This window comes from Oculina patagonica, chromosome 6, assembly GCF_052425735.1.
Source record: "Oculina patagonica isolate OP01 chromosome 6, crgOcupat, whole genome shotgun sequence".
NCBI classification, from domain to species: Eukaryota; Metazoa; Cnidaria; class Anthozoa; order Scleractinia; family Oculinidae; genus Oculina; species Oculina patagonica.
The window spans coordinates 28,106,841-28,122,571 of record NC_135763.1 but is presented as its reverse complement, the minus strand read 5'-3'; the positions used below and the strand labels follow the sequence as shown (position 1 = coordinate 28,122,571).

Sequence of the window (15,731 nt, the reverse complement as noted above, 5' to 3'; positions counted from 1 at the left end):
TGACTCTGTAAAGCAAATCCAAGGAAAATGGTCAGGGAAAAATAAATTCTTCGAGGACAGGGAAAAGTCAGGGAATTACATTTTGAGTCAGGGAAAATTGAAATTATATTACTGCTGATGTAATACCATTGAAGGCTGGTAGAAATATTTCAGGTCAATGTGATCTCAGAATTTTTTTTTCTTTCGGAAATGGAGGCTGGAGGCTGCAACTATATCTGACATTTTGCATTTTTTGGTTAGGGAAATTTGGTTTTTATCAGGAAAAAGTCAGGGAATCTTGAAAACTGATGTCTGTGGCAACCATGCTTTTGGTTTGAGTTATCAGGAGGTTTGAGAAATATCAAAAGATCAGAAAATCTACTGTGTTAACTAAATGACTTATTTTGCTGTGCGATCAACTTTAACAGTTAAATTCTGATTGATTTGTTGCAGGCCATAGATGAAGCTGCATTCAGTGTAGCTTATGCTAACATGTGCAGATGTCTCATTCCTGTAAGTAGTGTGTTAAAAGTTTGCGCTGGGTAACTTTGCAAACTGACTGTGTGTATTATCTGTTGCATATGAGGCAACAGGCAGGCAAGAAATTTCATTAATAAAAGACTAAGGTTCCAATTTTGTTGATAAGGACAGTTTGACTTTCTCTGTGGTAGAATGGTTTGCTTTTTGTTAATCTGTGGTAAGGAATGTAGTTATAGAGATGAAATTGTTTTAGAAATGGGAATGGGAAGTTCAAGTCTGTGTGTGGTTATTGTAAATAAAGCTTTCACCATAGCAAATAAAGAATTACTGGGAGTGACATTTGTTTTTTGATAAACTATCCTCACCCAAAATGAAAGTACCCATTGCATCTCTACCCCAATTAAAAGTTAATCACTATCTGTAGCCCTGAATTTTGGAAAAGTGTTGCATAAACTTGCTTTTTATCACTTTTAACTTAGAATGACAAATTTAGTGATTATTAATTTAATATTTTTAACAGAAAAAAGTTGTTGTGGAGAAGGATGGTGCGAAAAAAGAAATAACCTTCCGCAAGATTCTGCTGAACAAGTGTCAGAAAGAGTTTGAGAAAGAAAAATCCGTTGAGAAGAGAATTCATGAAAAGTTGGAGGAACTTTCAAGCAAAGGGCTTAGTGTAAGATTCTTAATTAAAATTGATTATCAGTTAAACTTGTTACTGGTTACTCTCTACTTTGTCAGAAGCATATTTCTCATGGTGAAGGTTAAGGTTCTTCACAGTGAAGGTTAAGTGCTTCTGGTACGACACATCTTTGACCAGAAGTATTTCTTTGTTTACTCTGTTGGTTCAAATTCTTCACTCGCTCATGGCCAGGTGGGATTTGACGTAAAGAATTCCATGGATGTGTCTCTCCAGTGGGCAAAGATTGAGCATGCCAAGGAAGTTTCTGTCTGTTAGGGCACAACATTGTTGTGCGTAATGATACACAACTCTGTCTGTTAGGCTAATCCCACAGACTCTAGGTGAATGTCTGTATCCAGCTGCCTATTATTTTGGTATCAGAAGCAACCAAGGCAAAATTATAAAAATGATGTTTGAAATCTTGTGTTTTGTGGCCTTTCAGGAAGAGGAACTCCAGGCGAAGAAAAGCGACCTCCAAGATGAGGAGACCCTTCTCAAACGTCGCACCTTGGGAAACATACGGTTTATTGGTGAACTATTTAAGCTCAAGGTTAGTTGAGTGCAATTCTTTGGTGGTAAATGACCAAATCAAAAAATCTGCTTTCAAGACTAAAGTGTTGTGTACACTGCATGGCATGTAGAAGTTCATACTGAATAAACTACCTTCTAGCACCCTAAAGCAATTGTAAAAGTGTTATGTCCTTGTTATTCTAAAAACAGTCTTATCTGTTTTACTGCTCCTCCAAAGGGTGAAGCAAAAGCTGGGACTTTTGCTTTCCGGGCCACTTGCTTTGTTTTGCATTTATGCACGCCACTCTTATAGCTTTAATTTTGCCATACAGACCTGTACATCTATGTAAGAAGGGGGGAGGGGGGGGGGCAGAGGGTATGGTCAAGCACCTTGCATGTTTTATACCAGTTTAGGAAGTGGCAGATGTGCTTACCTTATGGTTAGTGCTCTGGATTCTGGATTGAGTGGTGCAGGTTTGAGCCTTGACTCAGGGGTCATTTTGTTTGTGTTTTAGGCAAGACACCTTACTCTCGCAGTGCCTCTCTCAATGGGTACTGACAAATTTTATGCAAGAAAGTAACCCTGCGATGCACTAGCATTCCATCCTGCAGGGGGAGTAAAAATACTCCTAGTAGCTTTTTTGCTACAGAAAGGCGGGTTAACCACCAGCCATATTGGCCACTGGAATTGAACTCATTTTTTTGTTTTTATTTTTTTATATATTTATATTTTTACCAGTTAAGGACTGTTTGGCAGTCTAGCATGTGGGATGGGTTTGATGGAATGTTATGTGAGTGGGATTGACCAGCATAGAAGTTGATGAGTTGTTTTGTTGACAGATGCTGACAGAGAACATCATGCATGACTGCGTAGTGAAGCTGCTGAAGAGTAATGACGAGGAGGCATTTGAGTGCTTGTGCAAATTGCTTGTGACTATTGGAAAAGATCTTGATCATGTTAAAGCCAAGGTATGTAAAGCAGGCATTAGTAGTATTTGTTTATATGAGCACCAACTCCTGGTGAAAACCATAGGCAATTTCGCTTGAATAAGTCTGCTACTTTTCCCCTTAATTGAAGAAATTAAAGATTTTTTCAAACAGTCTATTACTTTACTCAAACAAGCTGCCTACTTGAAATTTTATTGAGTCCTCTGATTCAGTCGGGAGAACAAGTGCCAGTTGATGGCGACATCACTTCTCTGAGAAGTGACTGAACCCCTGGTTTTGTTCCAGAAGTTGCTAAGCAACATGATGTATTTGCTCGCGTGATTGCTTTCGGAGTACTCATGAACGCTCACGGTAGTTTTTGATTGGATGAAATAATTCGGAAACTCTTTGAGTGCTTCAATGAAGTTTGCCAAAACTGGCTTTTATTCCCCCGTTTGGATTAATAATGGTAAATGAAACTGAATCGGTGTAGCGTTGAATAATGGAAAAAATGTTTGTTAGATTGGGTATTGGATGTGCCTGTGATAAAAGACCTTTTTTTCTCAGGGTTGGTTAATGTGTAAACTCAATATTTGTATTTCCAGCCAAGAGTTGATCAGTACTTTGCCCAAATCAACAAAATAATCACAGCACGGATAACATCAGCTCGTGTGCGATTCATGATGCAAGACATTGTTGAACTGCGAAAAAAGGACTGGGTCCCTCGCAGGGAGGACAACAACCCCAAAACTATTGATCAGATTCACAAGGAGGCTGCCGAAAAGGCTAAGAAGACCCAGATGATGATTCAGATGGCAAAACAGGACAAGAAGCTAAGAGGTGAGCCAGTTTTGAAGGCCACAAGCACACATTTTTGAGACAAATCTGCCCATTTAGTGCGAATCGTACATGAAATTTTGCAATTATGAATATTTGGATCATAATTGATGTGGGAATTTAGTGTGTTAACAAACAGAAGTATGTGTGGAAATGAGGGATAGGGTTTCGGAATGTGTGGCGTCTTGTGAATCTGGAAATGAAACAGAATAAACCAAATTGTCAGTAACTGTTTCGTTCACTTTATGTTTTGAAATGTTAGTTTTAAAAATGATTTTTGTGACAAGACTTGGCATGCATGAAAAACACAATGTAAATTATTTTTGGTCTTGTCTGGTTGGTGAGTTTTCCATTGAACTGTCAAAAATGCTGTCAACAACTGCACATGAACCTCTTACATAACATTGCATTTACATTTGGCTTCATGGATTAAGCAAGGGGTGACATAGTGGAAATATTTAAGAGTTACAAATTGTGTACCAAAATTTCTGGATCAGTGACTCTCCTGAAAATGAGACAATGTGCTTCTTATTATTCAGTGGAACTGCAGTTACTGTGGCAGCTTTTCAACATGTCTCACATTCTCATCCCCAGAGCTGCTCGTCCCTCTTAGCTGGTGAAGCCCGTGCACGAGAAACAAGTGGCTCTGTCAGGGCTCAAGACTAACAATAACCAACTAGCCAAAGGCTACTTAAAATGCAGTTTTGGCTAGTAGGTTTTGGACTTTCACTAGCCAAAATGGCTTGTGAAAAAATCAGGCATTAGACTGGCAAGAAACCGCATTTATTAAAATCGTCTCTCAGAGAATATAACTAACAAGTAAACTGTTGACATTATAGAATGTGTTGACAAAAACGCATGTTCATGTACAATTTTTATAATGAAGAACAAAGCCCAATTTTGTAAGAAAAAAACATGAAGATTTAAGGAACATTTTACGGCTCAAGGTTTAAACATTACCGCACATTGTTTTCACCCCCCCCCCCCCCCTTAAAGGAAGAACTATGCATAAAAATTGTGGCTAGTAGAAAATAAGTTTTGGCTAGTGAAAGCTGTCACTAGCCACTTGGCTAGTTGGCAAAAAAGTTAATCTCTAGCCCTGTCTGTGGAAACATGATTTGATTGGCTAGATTTTATCAAAAGAAACAGCCAATCAAATGAACTTTTTTAAATCTATTTGTTTAAATCTATTTGTTTAAAATGATTGGTTTGATTTGAAACTCCCATTGTTAAAATCAAGCCGATCAAATCATGTGTCCTCAGAGCCACTTGTTTCCCATGTACAGGCTTCTCCAGCTATGAGGGACTAACAGCATAGGGGACAAGAATGCATGTCTCATTGTTCCACAGTAGATACATGCATCATAATTATTGTCCATGAGATAATTGACTTGCTGAATTTTAGTAGTCTTGTGAGTCATGATACTAAAAGTGTTTTTACTCTTCAGCAAGTATGGGTGGTCGTGACAGTCCTCGACCCAACGTCGTTGCGCCAGGTGATGAAACCTGGACCACAGTTGGCAGAGGACCAAGAAATGTCAGCGTTGACCCAAAGAAATTCCAGAACATCAAGGTAATGTACCGGTATATTGACACAAAATAACTAGCACAGGAGAGACTTTCATCCACAGCTAAGAAGAGACATCACATGTTGTGTTGATAGCAGTATTCATGGTTTTGAAGATTGCAATAAAACTCTCTTTTGAGTGACAGGATGAATGAAATTTTTTGTACAGCCGGAAGAAAGAAGCATTGACTGTGAGCTCACCAATTTTTGAAAGCAACTGGGAGAAAGAAGCCTGAAAAAGAAATGCAAGCTTATTGCAGTTTCCAGTGATATGCAAACTCTGAAATTAAAAATCCAACTAACGATTGCATATATTGCTGAACCATGAAAAACAGAAACACAAAATGGATCAAAATCTACCAATCACAACTAACAGACATGACCTTTTGACCTGGTTGAAGTGAACTTCTTTTTTCGTGAAGTCGGCTAAGATGATTAATGGCACAAAAAAGCATAAACCGTTGGTCAAGGATTGAATTTTTAGAGTTGGTATATTTCTGAAAACCACAATAACCAATGCCTTTTTTTTTCTAGCGCCCTGTTGATTCTGAGAACATCTCACTTGGACCAGGCGGCAAAGGATATGGAGCTTGGGCTAGAGGTAGCAGTGGAGGAACGGGAGCAGTAGGCGCTGGGGCTGGTCCATCAGCTGCCGCTGCAGGCCCTGTTCCTGGTACTGCAGCTGACGACAACAGACCTACTGGTAACAGGTAAGAGAGGGGCTCTCCATCGGGGAGATTTGGGAGGCACGGTGGCCAAATGGTTAGTGTGCTGGACTCCTGGTTGAGTGGTCTGGGTTCAAGCCACTTAACTCTAATGGTGCCTCGCTCCACTCAGGTGTATAAATGGGTACCGGCGAATTTATGCTGGAGGTAAACTTGCCATGGAGTAGCATCCCATCCAGGGGGGTTGGGGGGGGGGGGGAGGGGGTTGTAATAATCCAAGTTGCTTCCAGGATAAGCTCTGGCCTGTATGGGCCACTAGGCTTGATGGAGGAGAGATTTGCATTGCTGCTGTTAATAACAGGGTTCATACAGGTTATAGAAAGTCTGAATTTTAGAATAATTTTCCAGCTCTGGAAAGAAATGAAATTGAAGTGTGGGCCATGGAAAGTTATGGGAAATGATGTTTGAAAAGTACAAAATAAATACCTGGTAAGTTTTTTTTTGTGTCAAAGTCACACAAAAGGTTGATAGTGCAAGCCCAAAAGAATATGAACTCTGAAACAAGCAGCCCCCTTCAAGATAGCTTATCACAAATGCAGTGATAAGTATTTATTAAGTATTAATTATTCATACTTTTGAATCTTGGATGTAGCTCAAAACAATAATTATGTCATTATCAAAGCAATTTATTAGTTAGTTCAGTCATTAAATTGCTGTTATGCATTCCCTAGGTATTCTGCCTTGGCGGGAGAGAGAAAATTTTCAGCACCTGCAAGAGCCTCTAGCGGCTCTAATCGCCAAGAACCGCGTAGTCCAATATCTGGAGGTGGACGGCGAGGACCTTTCCCAGGAGGAGAACGGGAGAAGGCCCTTGAAGCTGTGCGAGCAGTGACACAGCCAAAGGTTTGTAGCTCTTTATTGTTGAAATTCAAATGTAAACCTTGGTTCAAACGGGTCCTGGAACACCTGGAAATTCATGGAATTTTTTTGTGCCACTTTCCAGGACTGGAGAGTCCTGGAAAAAGACAACCAGTCCTGGAAAGCTCTGGAAAACTGTTAAACTCAAGGCCAGAATTCTCAGAACTAGCATTAAAAGAAATGTATGGCAGACAGTAAGGAGAAATGATATTGAGATCTTGGGAGTGAAAGGGTTAATGTGAATTTTGGAGTTCTGGAAAAGTCCTGGAAAATTGTTTGTGAAAAAGGGTATGAACCCTGAAACCTTGACTTGAATGTTTGTATTGATCTTTTAAAGCATAGCACAGCGCATAGTGTAGTAGGTCTTGTAAGCTTGTAATTCTACTGGTTCTCTAGTGTAGCAGTTACCATTTCTTTTTGGGCCAGGGGTGTTGTTCCTGTTGTATATTCTATTGCTCTCTCAAACGATAGTGCACCATTCATGCAAGACCTTGTAACAGCTGCTACCCAAGCCATCAAAACATAGACATTGTCCGTAGTTTTAAATACTGCTTGCTCTCTTTGACTTTCAGCGTAACACCCAAGAGCGTGAAGGAGGAAGGGAGTCGCCCAGACTGACTCCAGAGGCAGCTTCCCCTGTGGAGAGCACTTCTGCTTCTGTTTCTCCAGCACCAGAACTGTCAGAAGAAGTAATGAAAAAGAAATCAAAGTCGATTATTGAGGAGTACCTTGACATTAGAGACATGAAGGTGGGTGAAAGCAGAGCTTTTCCAGGACTATCAAACTTGCTATGTTTTTAGCTCATTCATTACCTCTTTAACAAGTCAAGCAACAACTGAGTTATATCACGAACTGTCATTTGAATGGTGACACCCTTCATCTTTAGACATGAAAGTTTAAACCACATTGCACAATACCTAATGAAAGTGCTGTTCAGTAGCTCTTATTTGAGTGGTCACACACAAGGATATCATCGTCAGACTTGAAGGTTAAAACTTTATTTGATTGATTTTGGAAGGGAAGGGTTAAAAAAGAGGTTGAAATTTCTTTACTGGAATCCAAGCGAGTTTCAAAAACAATTACCTTATTATAGGAATATAACGAAGCATTTTAACAACGCAAACAAAATGTACGCGTAATAAAATTAACGCGAATTGTCAAAAATTTATGTTAACATGCATTTAATTAACGCGAATTCTCGTGTGGTGTGTGCTTACATGCAGTTAACTAACGCAAATTTGTTGCGTAGTAATCTTTATAGCAAGCTGCGCTCTTCAAAAGACAAAACAAGAACATCCAACATCAGAACTTGAGGTTTAATTCCGATAAACCATACATAACTAAGATATTTAAACAGACCAAAAAGTGACTAATATTCAATGCATGGGTCCAGGGATGGAATACATCCAGTCCTGGCGCTTTCTTCTGCCTCTGCTATCCCTGCAGCTTTGACGGAGAAGTAGATGACGTGTTAACACAACTTACCTGGTGTCTTAAAATAACAATGCTGTAAAATAGAGTGATTTTAATTAATAATGACTTAAATTAAGATACATTAAATTAACGCGAATTTTTGAAATTCGCGTTAATTACATGTATCGTTAATTTCCTATAATAAGGTAGTTCATTCTTTAGTGTGCACTATCAAGTTATGGTGCACACGGGAAGTTTGGTGAGCAGGAAAGAAGTGTAAGAATTGCTTGAGCCAATGGCCCTGCTTGAGGTAATAACCCAGGGTTGGAAATTAGCGCTCGCCCACTCGCCCAGGCGAGTGTGAAAACTGTCGGGCGAGTACAAAGCACGGATCACTCACCCAGTTTGGCGAGTACGATTTTTATATTCAGATTATAGTTTTCGAAATAAGCGTCCACTGATCCACAAACGGAAGATGTATCAAATTGAAAACTGCGTATTAACTTTTGAAGTAAGCATGCTCATGGTTAAATTGTAAAGTAAGGTCTTTTTTGGCGATTTTTCATTCAAGAATTAGATTGCAGTCTGTATCATGATCGACCACCACTGTGGCACAATGAGTATCGAACGTGATTAAAATTGTTAGAGGAGGGGGGTAAATTTTCCTTTCCTTAATGGAGGAGACTGGGGGAGAGAAAATTTATCTGGGCGAGCGCAATTTGAAGGTCACTCGCCCAGATGGCGAGTGCTCCGAAATTTTAGTTTCCAACTCTGTAACCCCTTCTAGGATCTGAAAGTAAGTGGGAGTTTTGCAGTCAAACAAGATTAACAGTTTGAACTCTTCTATTTAAAATTGGGTTTATCATTTCCTATAATCAAATACAATGAATGTCATTGCTTCTTTAACATGCAGTCCTTGGTTGTCTTCTTTGTTCTCATTAGGAGGCAGTTGAATGTTTCAAAGAACTTCAGTCCCCAACAACACATCATGTCTTTGTGAATGAGGCATTCAACTTTACATTGTCAAAGAGAACTTCAGATAGAAATGCCACTGGTAGACTGTTGCATTTCTTGCTCCGGGACGGGGTACTTACAGCTGAACAATACCTCGATGGGTAAGTCTGTCTGTTTTGGTTTTACCTTGTTTTTCATTTTGGGTACTTCATCTGTGATTAAAAGTGCCCGGGAAGTGTTGGTGGCAACATTTGTGTGGTAAACACCCTCTAAAGAGGTAGACAAGGAATATGTTTACATAAGCAAAGACCAAAGTTACATTTTTATTTTATACCCTGCTCCACTTGTGTGCAGGTTTGCAGGCTACATTGTTGTAATGATCAAGGTGAAACCCAGACTGACATTAATTTCCTCTTTATGATTTCTTTTCAGAATTGACGGGATATTTAAAAACGCTGAAGAAGACGAAATTGACATTCCACAGCTGTGGAAGTACCTCTCAGAGTTAATGGGTCCCACGGCATTTGATGGAAATCTTGATCTTGATGAGCTATTTTTTCAACGGGTGCTGAAATATGTGTCGAAATACAAGGCTGCCAAATTCTTTGCACACATGTTGCAGGCTGCTACTAATGAGTCGGTGAGTTCTGTTGTGGGTGCATCATTATTAAAGGAAAATTATTCAGGGTTTGTACGGGTCCTGGAAAATTTGGAAAGTCTCTGAAAATACTCTTGGTCCTGGAAAGTTCTGGAAATCTGTTAAACTCAAGTAACACCAGAATTCTCAGAACAAACATTATAAGAAATGTATGGAAGACAGTAAGGAGAAATGATATTGAGATCTTGGGAGTGAAAGGGTTTTTGTGAATTTTGGAGTCCTGGACAAATCAATCTGAGTCTCGGAAAAGTCCTGGAAGACTGTTTGTGAAAAAGGGGATGACCCCTGTCCGAGGTGGCGTCCGAGTCCCCCTATAAGCCTGGTGGTTTCTTGGAGGTCTCCTTGCCCAACCTATCATAGTTATTGCTGTAAATTGTCAATACTAAAGTGGCTAATAAATGATGTTGATAATTATTATTATTGTATGAATTATGTAACTGAAGAGTGCTGACTTCTGTTTTATCTTGATCTAGAGTCGGGAAGATGTGTCCGCCATTTTGAGTAGATATCGCTTGAGGTTAAATGCCTTCTTTGACACTGAAGAAGAAGCTGTTGAATTCGCTAAAGACAAGGTAGAGAATAATCAACTTTTCTTCTTTAAATGTCAATAAGTTGTTCACTTGTATATAGAAAAAAAAAAAAAAAAAACAAGAAGAAAACAAAACAATCTACCATGCTGTATTTTCTATGGCATGGTATAAAATGTAGTATTTAATGAGATGTTATTCAGAGTTGAGTCATATCGGCACCGTTCTTGTTTGCTGGAAGCCCCAGATTCAAGCCCTACTTCCTGCAAGTAGTGGAGCAGCTATCATAGGCTTGAACCATATTTTCACAGTTATAAGACGCACCCCAAACTTGGCAACTTAATCATGCAATGCTCTACTGTTGCAGTTGCTATTGTTTTGGGGTATGGGGGCATTGTTCCTGTTGTTTGTTCTATTCCTTTTTGTGTAGTGAGCGATTCAGTCGGGGAAATAAGTGCCAGTTTTAGCAAATCTTCGTTGAAACACTCGAAGAATTTTCCAATCAAAAACTAGCATGGGCGCTCACAAATACTCTGATAGTCGTCACACATATTAATATGTCATGTTGCTTTGCAACTTCTGGGATGAAAACCGTGGGTTCAGTCACTTCTCGGAGAAGTGATGTCAGCATCATCTGGCACTTGTTCCCCCGACTGCATCAATGTGAGACCTTGAAGATACATACATACATACATACATACATACTTTATTATCTTTCCCCATCGGGGCTACCCATCCCCATCCTGCCACTAGCTGCATTTGTTCTTGGTAGTCCCCTGAATTTAAGGCAGTTTGCAGCATGAACATGCCATTTGCTCTTCTTTCCCCCTTAATTTTTGTTTCTATCTTTTCTGTTTGTTTGCAGAATATTGAATTTGCCCTTGGACAGGCTAATTCATCAGAGAACACAGGCTCAACTAGCCAACATTCTGCTAGAATACAAGAAGAACTTAGGACTCTTATATTGAAGAGGAAAGCCAGGAACGAAGAAGTGTTTGAATGGATTGATGTAAGTGGATGTCATAAACTATCAATGAAAAAACTTAATACAAAGTTACATTTAGCAGCCTGTTTTGAGTTGCTTTGGGGTTGCTATAAAATAGAGAGGCTGGGTAGGAGTTGAGTAAAAAACGTTTCAGAATTATTGGCTCAACAAAACAAGAAGTCTCGTTCAGCCTAATTAAAGGGGCTGTGTCACGAATTGCCAAATAGGCGGAAATGACCCAGAGGAAAAAAAAAACCCACAGTGAGGGACATTCGAAGCACAGTAAACAAAAGGTACGGGGCGAGGAAGAGCGGATTGCGTATGGGTTTGTGGTCCAGCGGAACCAAAGATCCTGCTTGTAACTTTAAATTTTATCGCCGGGAGACAAAGTTGGATAAATGAAGCTATGGTTTTGTCATTAGTACATAGAAGTATTCCTTGACATACGATTCATCGTTTGGCACTCAAATAAACTTCAATCACCGTGACACAGTCCCTTTAAGGATATTATCAGACCCAATTGTATCAGGGCAAATGTACAGAAAAGTTGATTTTTTTTTCTGTTACTTTCCTTAGAAAAATGTTTCTCCAACCGACTCCAAGGAGGCGCCATTTATTAGAACTCTTGTAACAGCTGTTTGTGAAGATACAATGGAAAGAGGTAATCATCATCATCGTCATCATTAATTTTTAAGTCATGGAAGCCTGTTGTAGCGTTAAAGATATCCACATGTAATATTAGTTTCCAAGCGAACAGCTTTACGTGCACATTGATGGAAAAAAAAAATACAAAATATTCTTCTGGCCCAGCTGTTCGGAGGACCAGATGAATCACTCTGCACTGGATAGTGATTTATCATGTGGATACCGCTATCCACCCTTTGCACAACGGGGCCTGTAATTGCGTCCTTTCACAGGAGTCGCGCTTCATGGCCATAAAAAGCATGGTAAAACATTTTGAGTGTTTGTAGCAATATTTTGTAACGTCAAAATATTCATTTGTCTGTAATAATTATTTGTTTTTCTTAGAATTATCTTTCATCTACCATAGCTATGATCTGTTCAACCTGCCTTTGTTGTTGTTGTTGTTGTTGTATATGAAACAAACATACTTTGTTCTGGTGACTGATTCAAAAAATCTCTAACTCGGTTCTTGTTCTCTGTCTTTTACAAAAGAAGAAGGAGGCCAGTGCAAATGCAATGTTGATCATCTGAAGGACAGGAAAAATCTCCTCCAAAAGTACATCGACGACAATACCAGTCTTGAACTTCAAGCTCTTTATGCAGTGCAGGCACTATTCGTCCAGCTTGATCACCCACCAGGTATGAGCTTCTTGTTGAATATAGGAATAATGTGATGATTCACTTAGAATGCTCCTTGAAATATGTGCCACTCTTCTAATATCCTGCCGCCCCCTGAAACGGATTATGTCCTGTTAAGAATAAGCGCCTCCTAAATAGTGGTGTTAATTATTTTGTGTAAGAGTTGTTCACTGCAGGTATTTTGGATGGTTTGATTCGAATTAAAAGTCGTTGTCCCCCCCCCCCCCCTAGGATTTGCTTCACTAAGTCGACACTGTAATTTTAGCCTTGATTTCTCAAACCAATTTTCGATTTTCTTGGAGGTTTTGAGGTTCGATGAATCAAGATTCCTCTGTTCATGGAGTTTTTACTTAAACTTTTTTACTTCGCTTTTGTTTTTATTATAATTTTTTCATCTCACCTTTCTTGTATAAATTTTATTCATTTTGTATTCAATTTTTATCTGTCAAAGGCTGTAGAGCGACAGCCGGAAGCTCATTCCTTTTTAATATTTTAGCCAGTGAACGTTTTTTATTGTTTTTATTATGTCTCAACCTGGCTACGCTTCAATCCTTAATAGTTTTTACAGTATTGATCTTTGCTGAGGCTGTGGGCATTTTCAGTGGAACAAAATTCTTAGTACAAAATGATACGTATTTGAAACAGGAACTAATCACTTTCTTTTGCTTTAAATCTATCATTCAGGTTTCATCAAGTCGTATTTTGACAGCTTGTATGACGAGGAAATCATCACAGAGGAATCATTCAACGCCTGGGAAAGCAGTTCTGAAGAGGAACGAGGCAAGGGCGTGGCTGTGGCCGCCAGTTCAGAATTCTTCCGCTGGCTTAGAAGCGCGGCTGAGGAGCCTGGGGAAGAGAGTTGACCCTCGCGCCGACTGCAAGATGAATATATCTAAAGAATTTGAAGTGAAATTATAAAGAAATGCATTAGAACTTCTGCAGTGCAAAATGCGAAGAGAATTTAGAAAAAGAGCATCGGGATCAGTGGTAAATTTCGCTTGAGAACTCAGTTGATAGAGCGAGAGACACTGGAACCCACATGCTTCCAAGAACTCTTCTGGGAGGAGATATTTATATAGAACTCTGAGAGGTCTTTCATGAAAGGATTACCAGGAATCCTTTGCAATTAAAAATGACTGTTGGGTCGGCTTTCGGTCCAAGTGCTCTTCTTGCTGATATGCGAGGAACATGAGTCATAAACGCGCGCTTCTGATTGCATTTCACGTCTGCTTCGCTCTTGGCGAATTTCACTCGAGCAGCGGATGAACTATGTGGCCTTGAGCCACAAGCCCATATGGGGTAAAATAATTGAGGCTTCTTGTCCGCAAGTGAGTGTTGGACAGGCTGGTCTGCTGTAGACTTGTAGACTGTAAATACGACAGAACGAGACTGTAATAATTATTGTGGAACGAAAAGAAAAACAAAGAATCCATATTTTGTGCCTCAGAAAAGAAAATTAATAAATTAATGTTTGAATGAAGAACCAGTGACTCAGTGTGGTTGTGAAAGCGCGCTTGACTTGAAGGAAGTTCTCCCAGACCCACCTTTTCCGAACTTTTCAATTCCCAAGAGCCATTTAACACGTCATTTTCCCTAACAAAATCAAAGCACTGCTCAACGGTAGGGAGGTTGAGAGCCCTAAAGGGGCTGTGTCACGGTTGAGTCAAGTTTACCGGTATTTTATTATTAAGTTTCGCCAAGTACTCGCTATAAAATATGTTTACGAAGAAATTACTTATATGGATAACCGTAACTTCGCTGCAACCAAATCTGTCTCATGGACGTTATAATTGGAAGTTATCAAAAAACCATCTCAGAATCTGTTTCAATCTTCTTCACCTTTGGCCATCCGTACTTTCTTTTGTATTTGCTGTGTTATTGAAATGTCGCTTTACTGTTTTTAGCGGTTATTTCTATATTTTACTGAATTTGGCGGTCATTTCCTAAGCCTAAATTTGGCTAAAATCCGTTACACAGTTCCTTCAATGTGGAAAGCAAAATCTACCAGCACCATACCAATACACATTCAGTTTTCGCCAGCAGGTTCAGCTCAGTGCCTCAGAAGTTGTTTTGGCTGCCATCCAACTCACTTTCTACCCGCTGAGGTGTTCCCAAAACCAATAGAAAATAAGAGAGACCTGTCCCCTTATTCTCTCTTGAAAAAGCCATCTTAATTTTGATCGTGTCTGATGACTCGTAAATTTAAGATAATGCTCAGCACAAGTCCTAGAACAGTTTTCGATTGAATGTCTGGTAAACCCAGATACCAACGAATGTTTACACTGGCCAATAACTAAAGGATACCGGACAACTACCTGGGATCTATCAAAACTAAGCAGATACATGTACCCGACAATAAAGCGCGGAGAAGAACCGTGCGCTAGCAAACCGATTGTTTCGGTTTCATTCTGAAATTCTTAAGAAAGTGGCGCGAGATTTTTAATGGCCAACTACTAAGCATCATGTAATGCAATCACCAAAGTGTAACGCAATTTCAACTAATTCGACACTCAAGTGAAAACAAACCCTCGATCTGATTAGCTATGGACTTGACTTGACCATTCATCTAATTCAGTAAATTGCATGTTTGTTAAATCTAGCAGAGGGTCTGCATGGGGTTTAGTGTTTATTGTTATTTGCCCTTACATTTTAGTGTTTGCTGTTACATTGGCCAATTATTTAATGTTTACTGTTTCCGGAGAAAATACTGTTAAGTGTTTGAAGGGTTTTTGGTGAGAAATTTTAGCATTGTAAATTCTTATCTGCTCTTCAAAAATTGGATAGAATCACTCCTGAACTAGGAGGAAACTTTCGGATTTCTCCTTGGAAATCTTCGTTAGTCTTCGGACATCTTCGGTTGTCTTCGAAAATCTTCGGCAGTCTTTGGGAATACTCGGCTTTCTTCGGAGATCTTACGAACTGATCGGAAAATTAAAATGGCCGAAAACTTCTTCACGTTTTTGTTTCTTTCTGGATAAAATTTACTGTTGCAGTAGACTCTTTACTGTTAGTGTTAAAATGCCTAAAATATTACTGTTTCATGTTACAGAGCCAAAAAACTAAGTGTTTAGTGTTATCGAAGTACCCCCATGCAGACCCTCCTAGCAGTTCATGCGGAACAAGTCTATATGTCTATAGTGTATATGACAGATTTTTTTTATTTGTTTAACATCTCGTGGTATGCTGATGCGAACATCGAAAGAATCAAACTCGTTTTTTCACCGCGTCGACCTAAAACACGCAATATTTTCACTTCCGGTTGGTCCAAACCGCGCACGTGGGGAGCTGGGTCTAGATCGGCCATGACGT

The 15,731-nt window shown here is 39.4% G+C and overlaps 1 protein-coding gene and 1 pseudogene across 1 annotated transcript in view; both read left to right on the top strand.

The window, feature by feature from the left end:
- LOC144658094 (eukaryotic translation initiation factor 4 gamma 3-like) overlaps positions 1–13,905 on the top strand; it is a 32,425-nt gene extending 18,520 nt beyond the window's left edge. Inside the window, exons 13-28 of the mRNA XM_078518419.1 lie at positions 433–492; positions 980–1,132; positions 1,581–1,688; positions 2,489–2,617; positions 3,181–3,415; positions 4,861–4,985; positions 5,514–5,689; positions 6,376–6,547; positions 7,135–7,311; positions 8,918–9,090; positions 9,362–9,569; positions 10,061–10,159; positions 10,980–11,123; positions 11,676–11,760; positions 12,276–12,422; positions 13,107–13,905. Of these exons, the coding sequence (XP_078374545.1) occupies positions 433–492; positions 980–1,132; positions 1,581–1,688; positions 2,489–2,617; positions 3,181–3,415; positions 4,861–4,985; positions 5,514–5,689; positions 6,376–6,547; positions 7,135–7,311; positions 8,918–9,090; positions 9,362–9,569; positions 10,061–10,159; positions 10,980–11,123; positions 11,676–11,760; positions 12,276–12,422; positions 13,107–13,285 (2,370 nt within the window). The 3' untranslated portion in view covers positions 13,286–13,905. The remainder of the gene's footprint in view (positions 1–432; positions 493–979; positions 1,133–1,580; positions 1,689–2,488; positions 2,618–3,180; positions 3,416–4,860; positions 4,986–5,513; positions 5,690–6,375; positions 6,548–7,134; positions 7,312–8,917; positions 9,091–9,361; positions 9,570–10,060; positions 10,160–10,979; positions 11,124–11,675; positions 11,761–12,275; positions 12,423–13,106) is intronic.
- Positions 1–15,731, top strand: part of LOC144657986 (uncharacterized) — a 522,126-nt pseudogene that overhangs the window by 456,243 nt on the left and 50,152 nt on the right.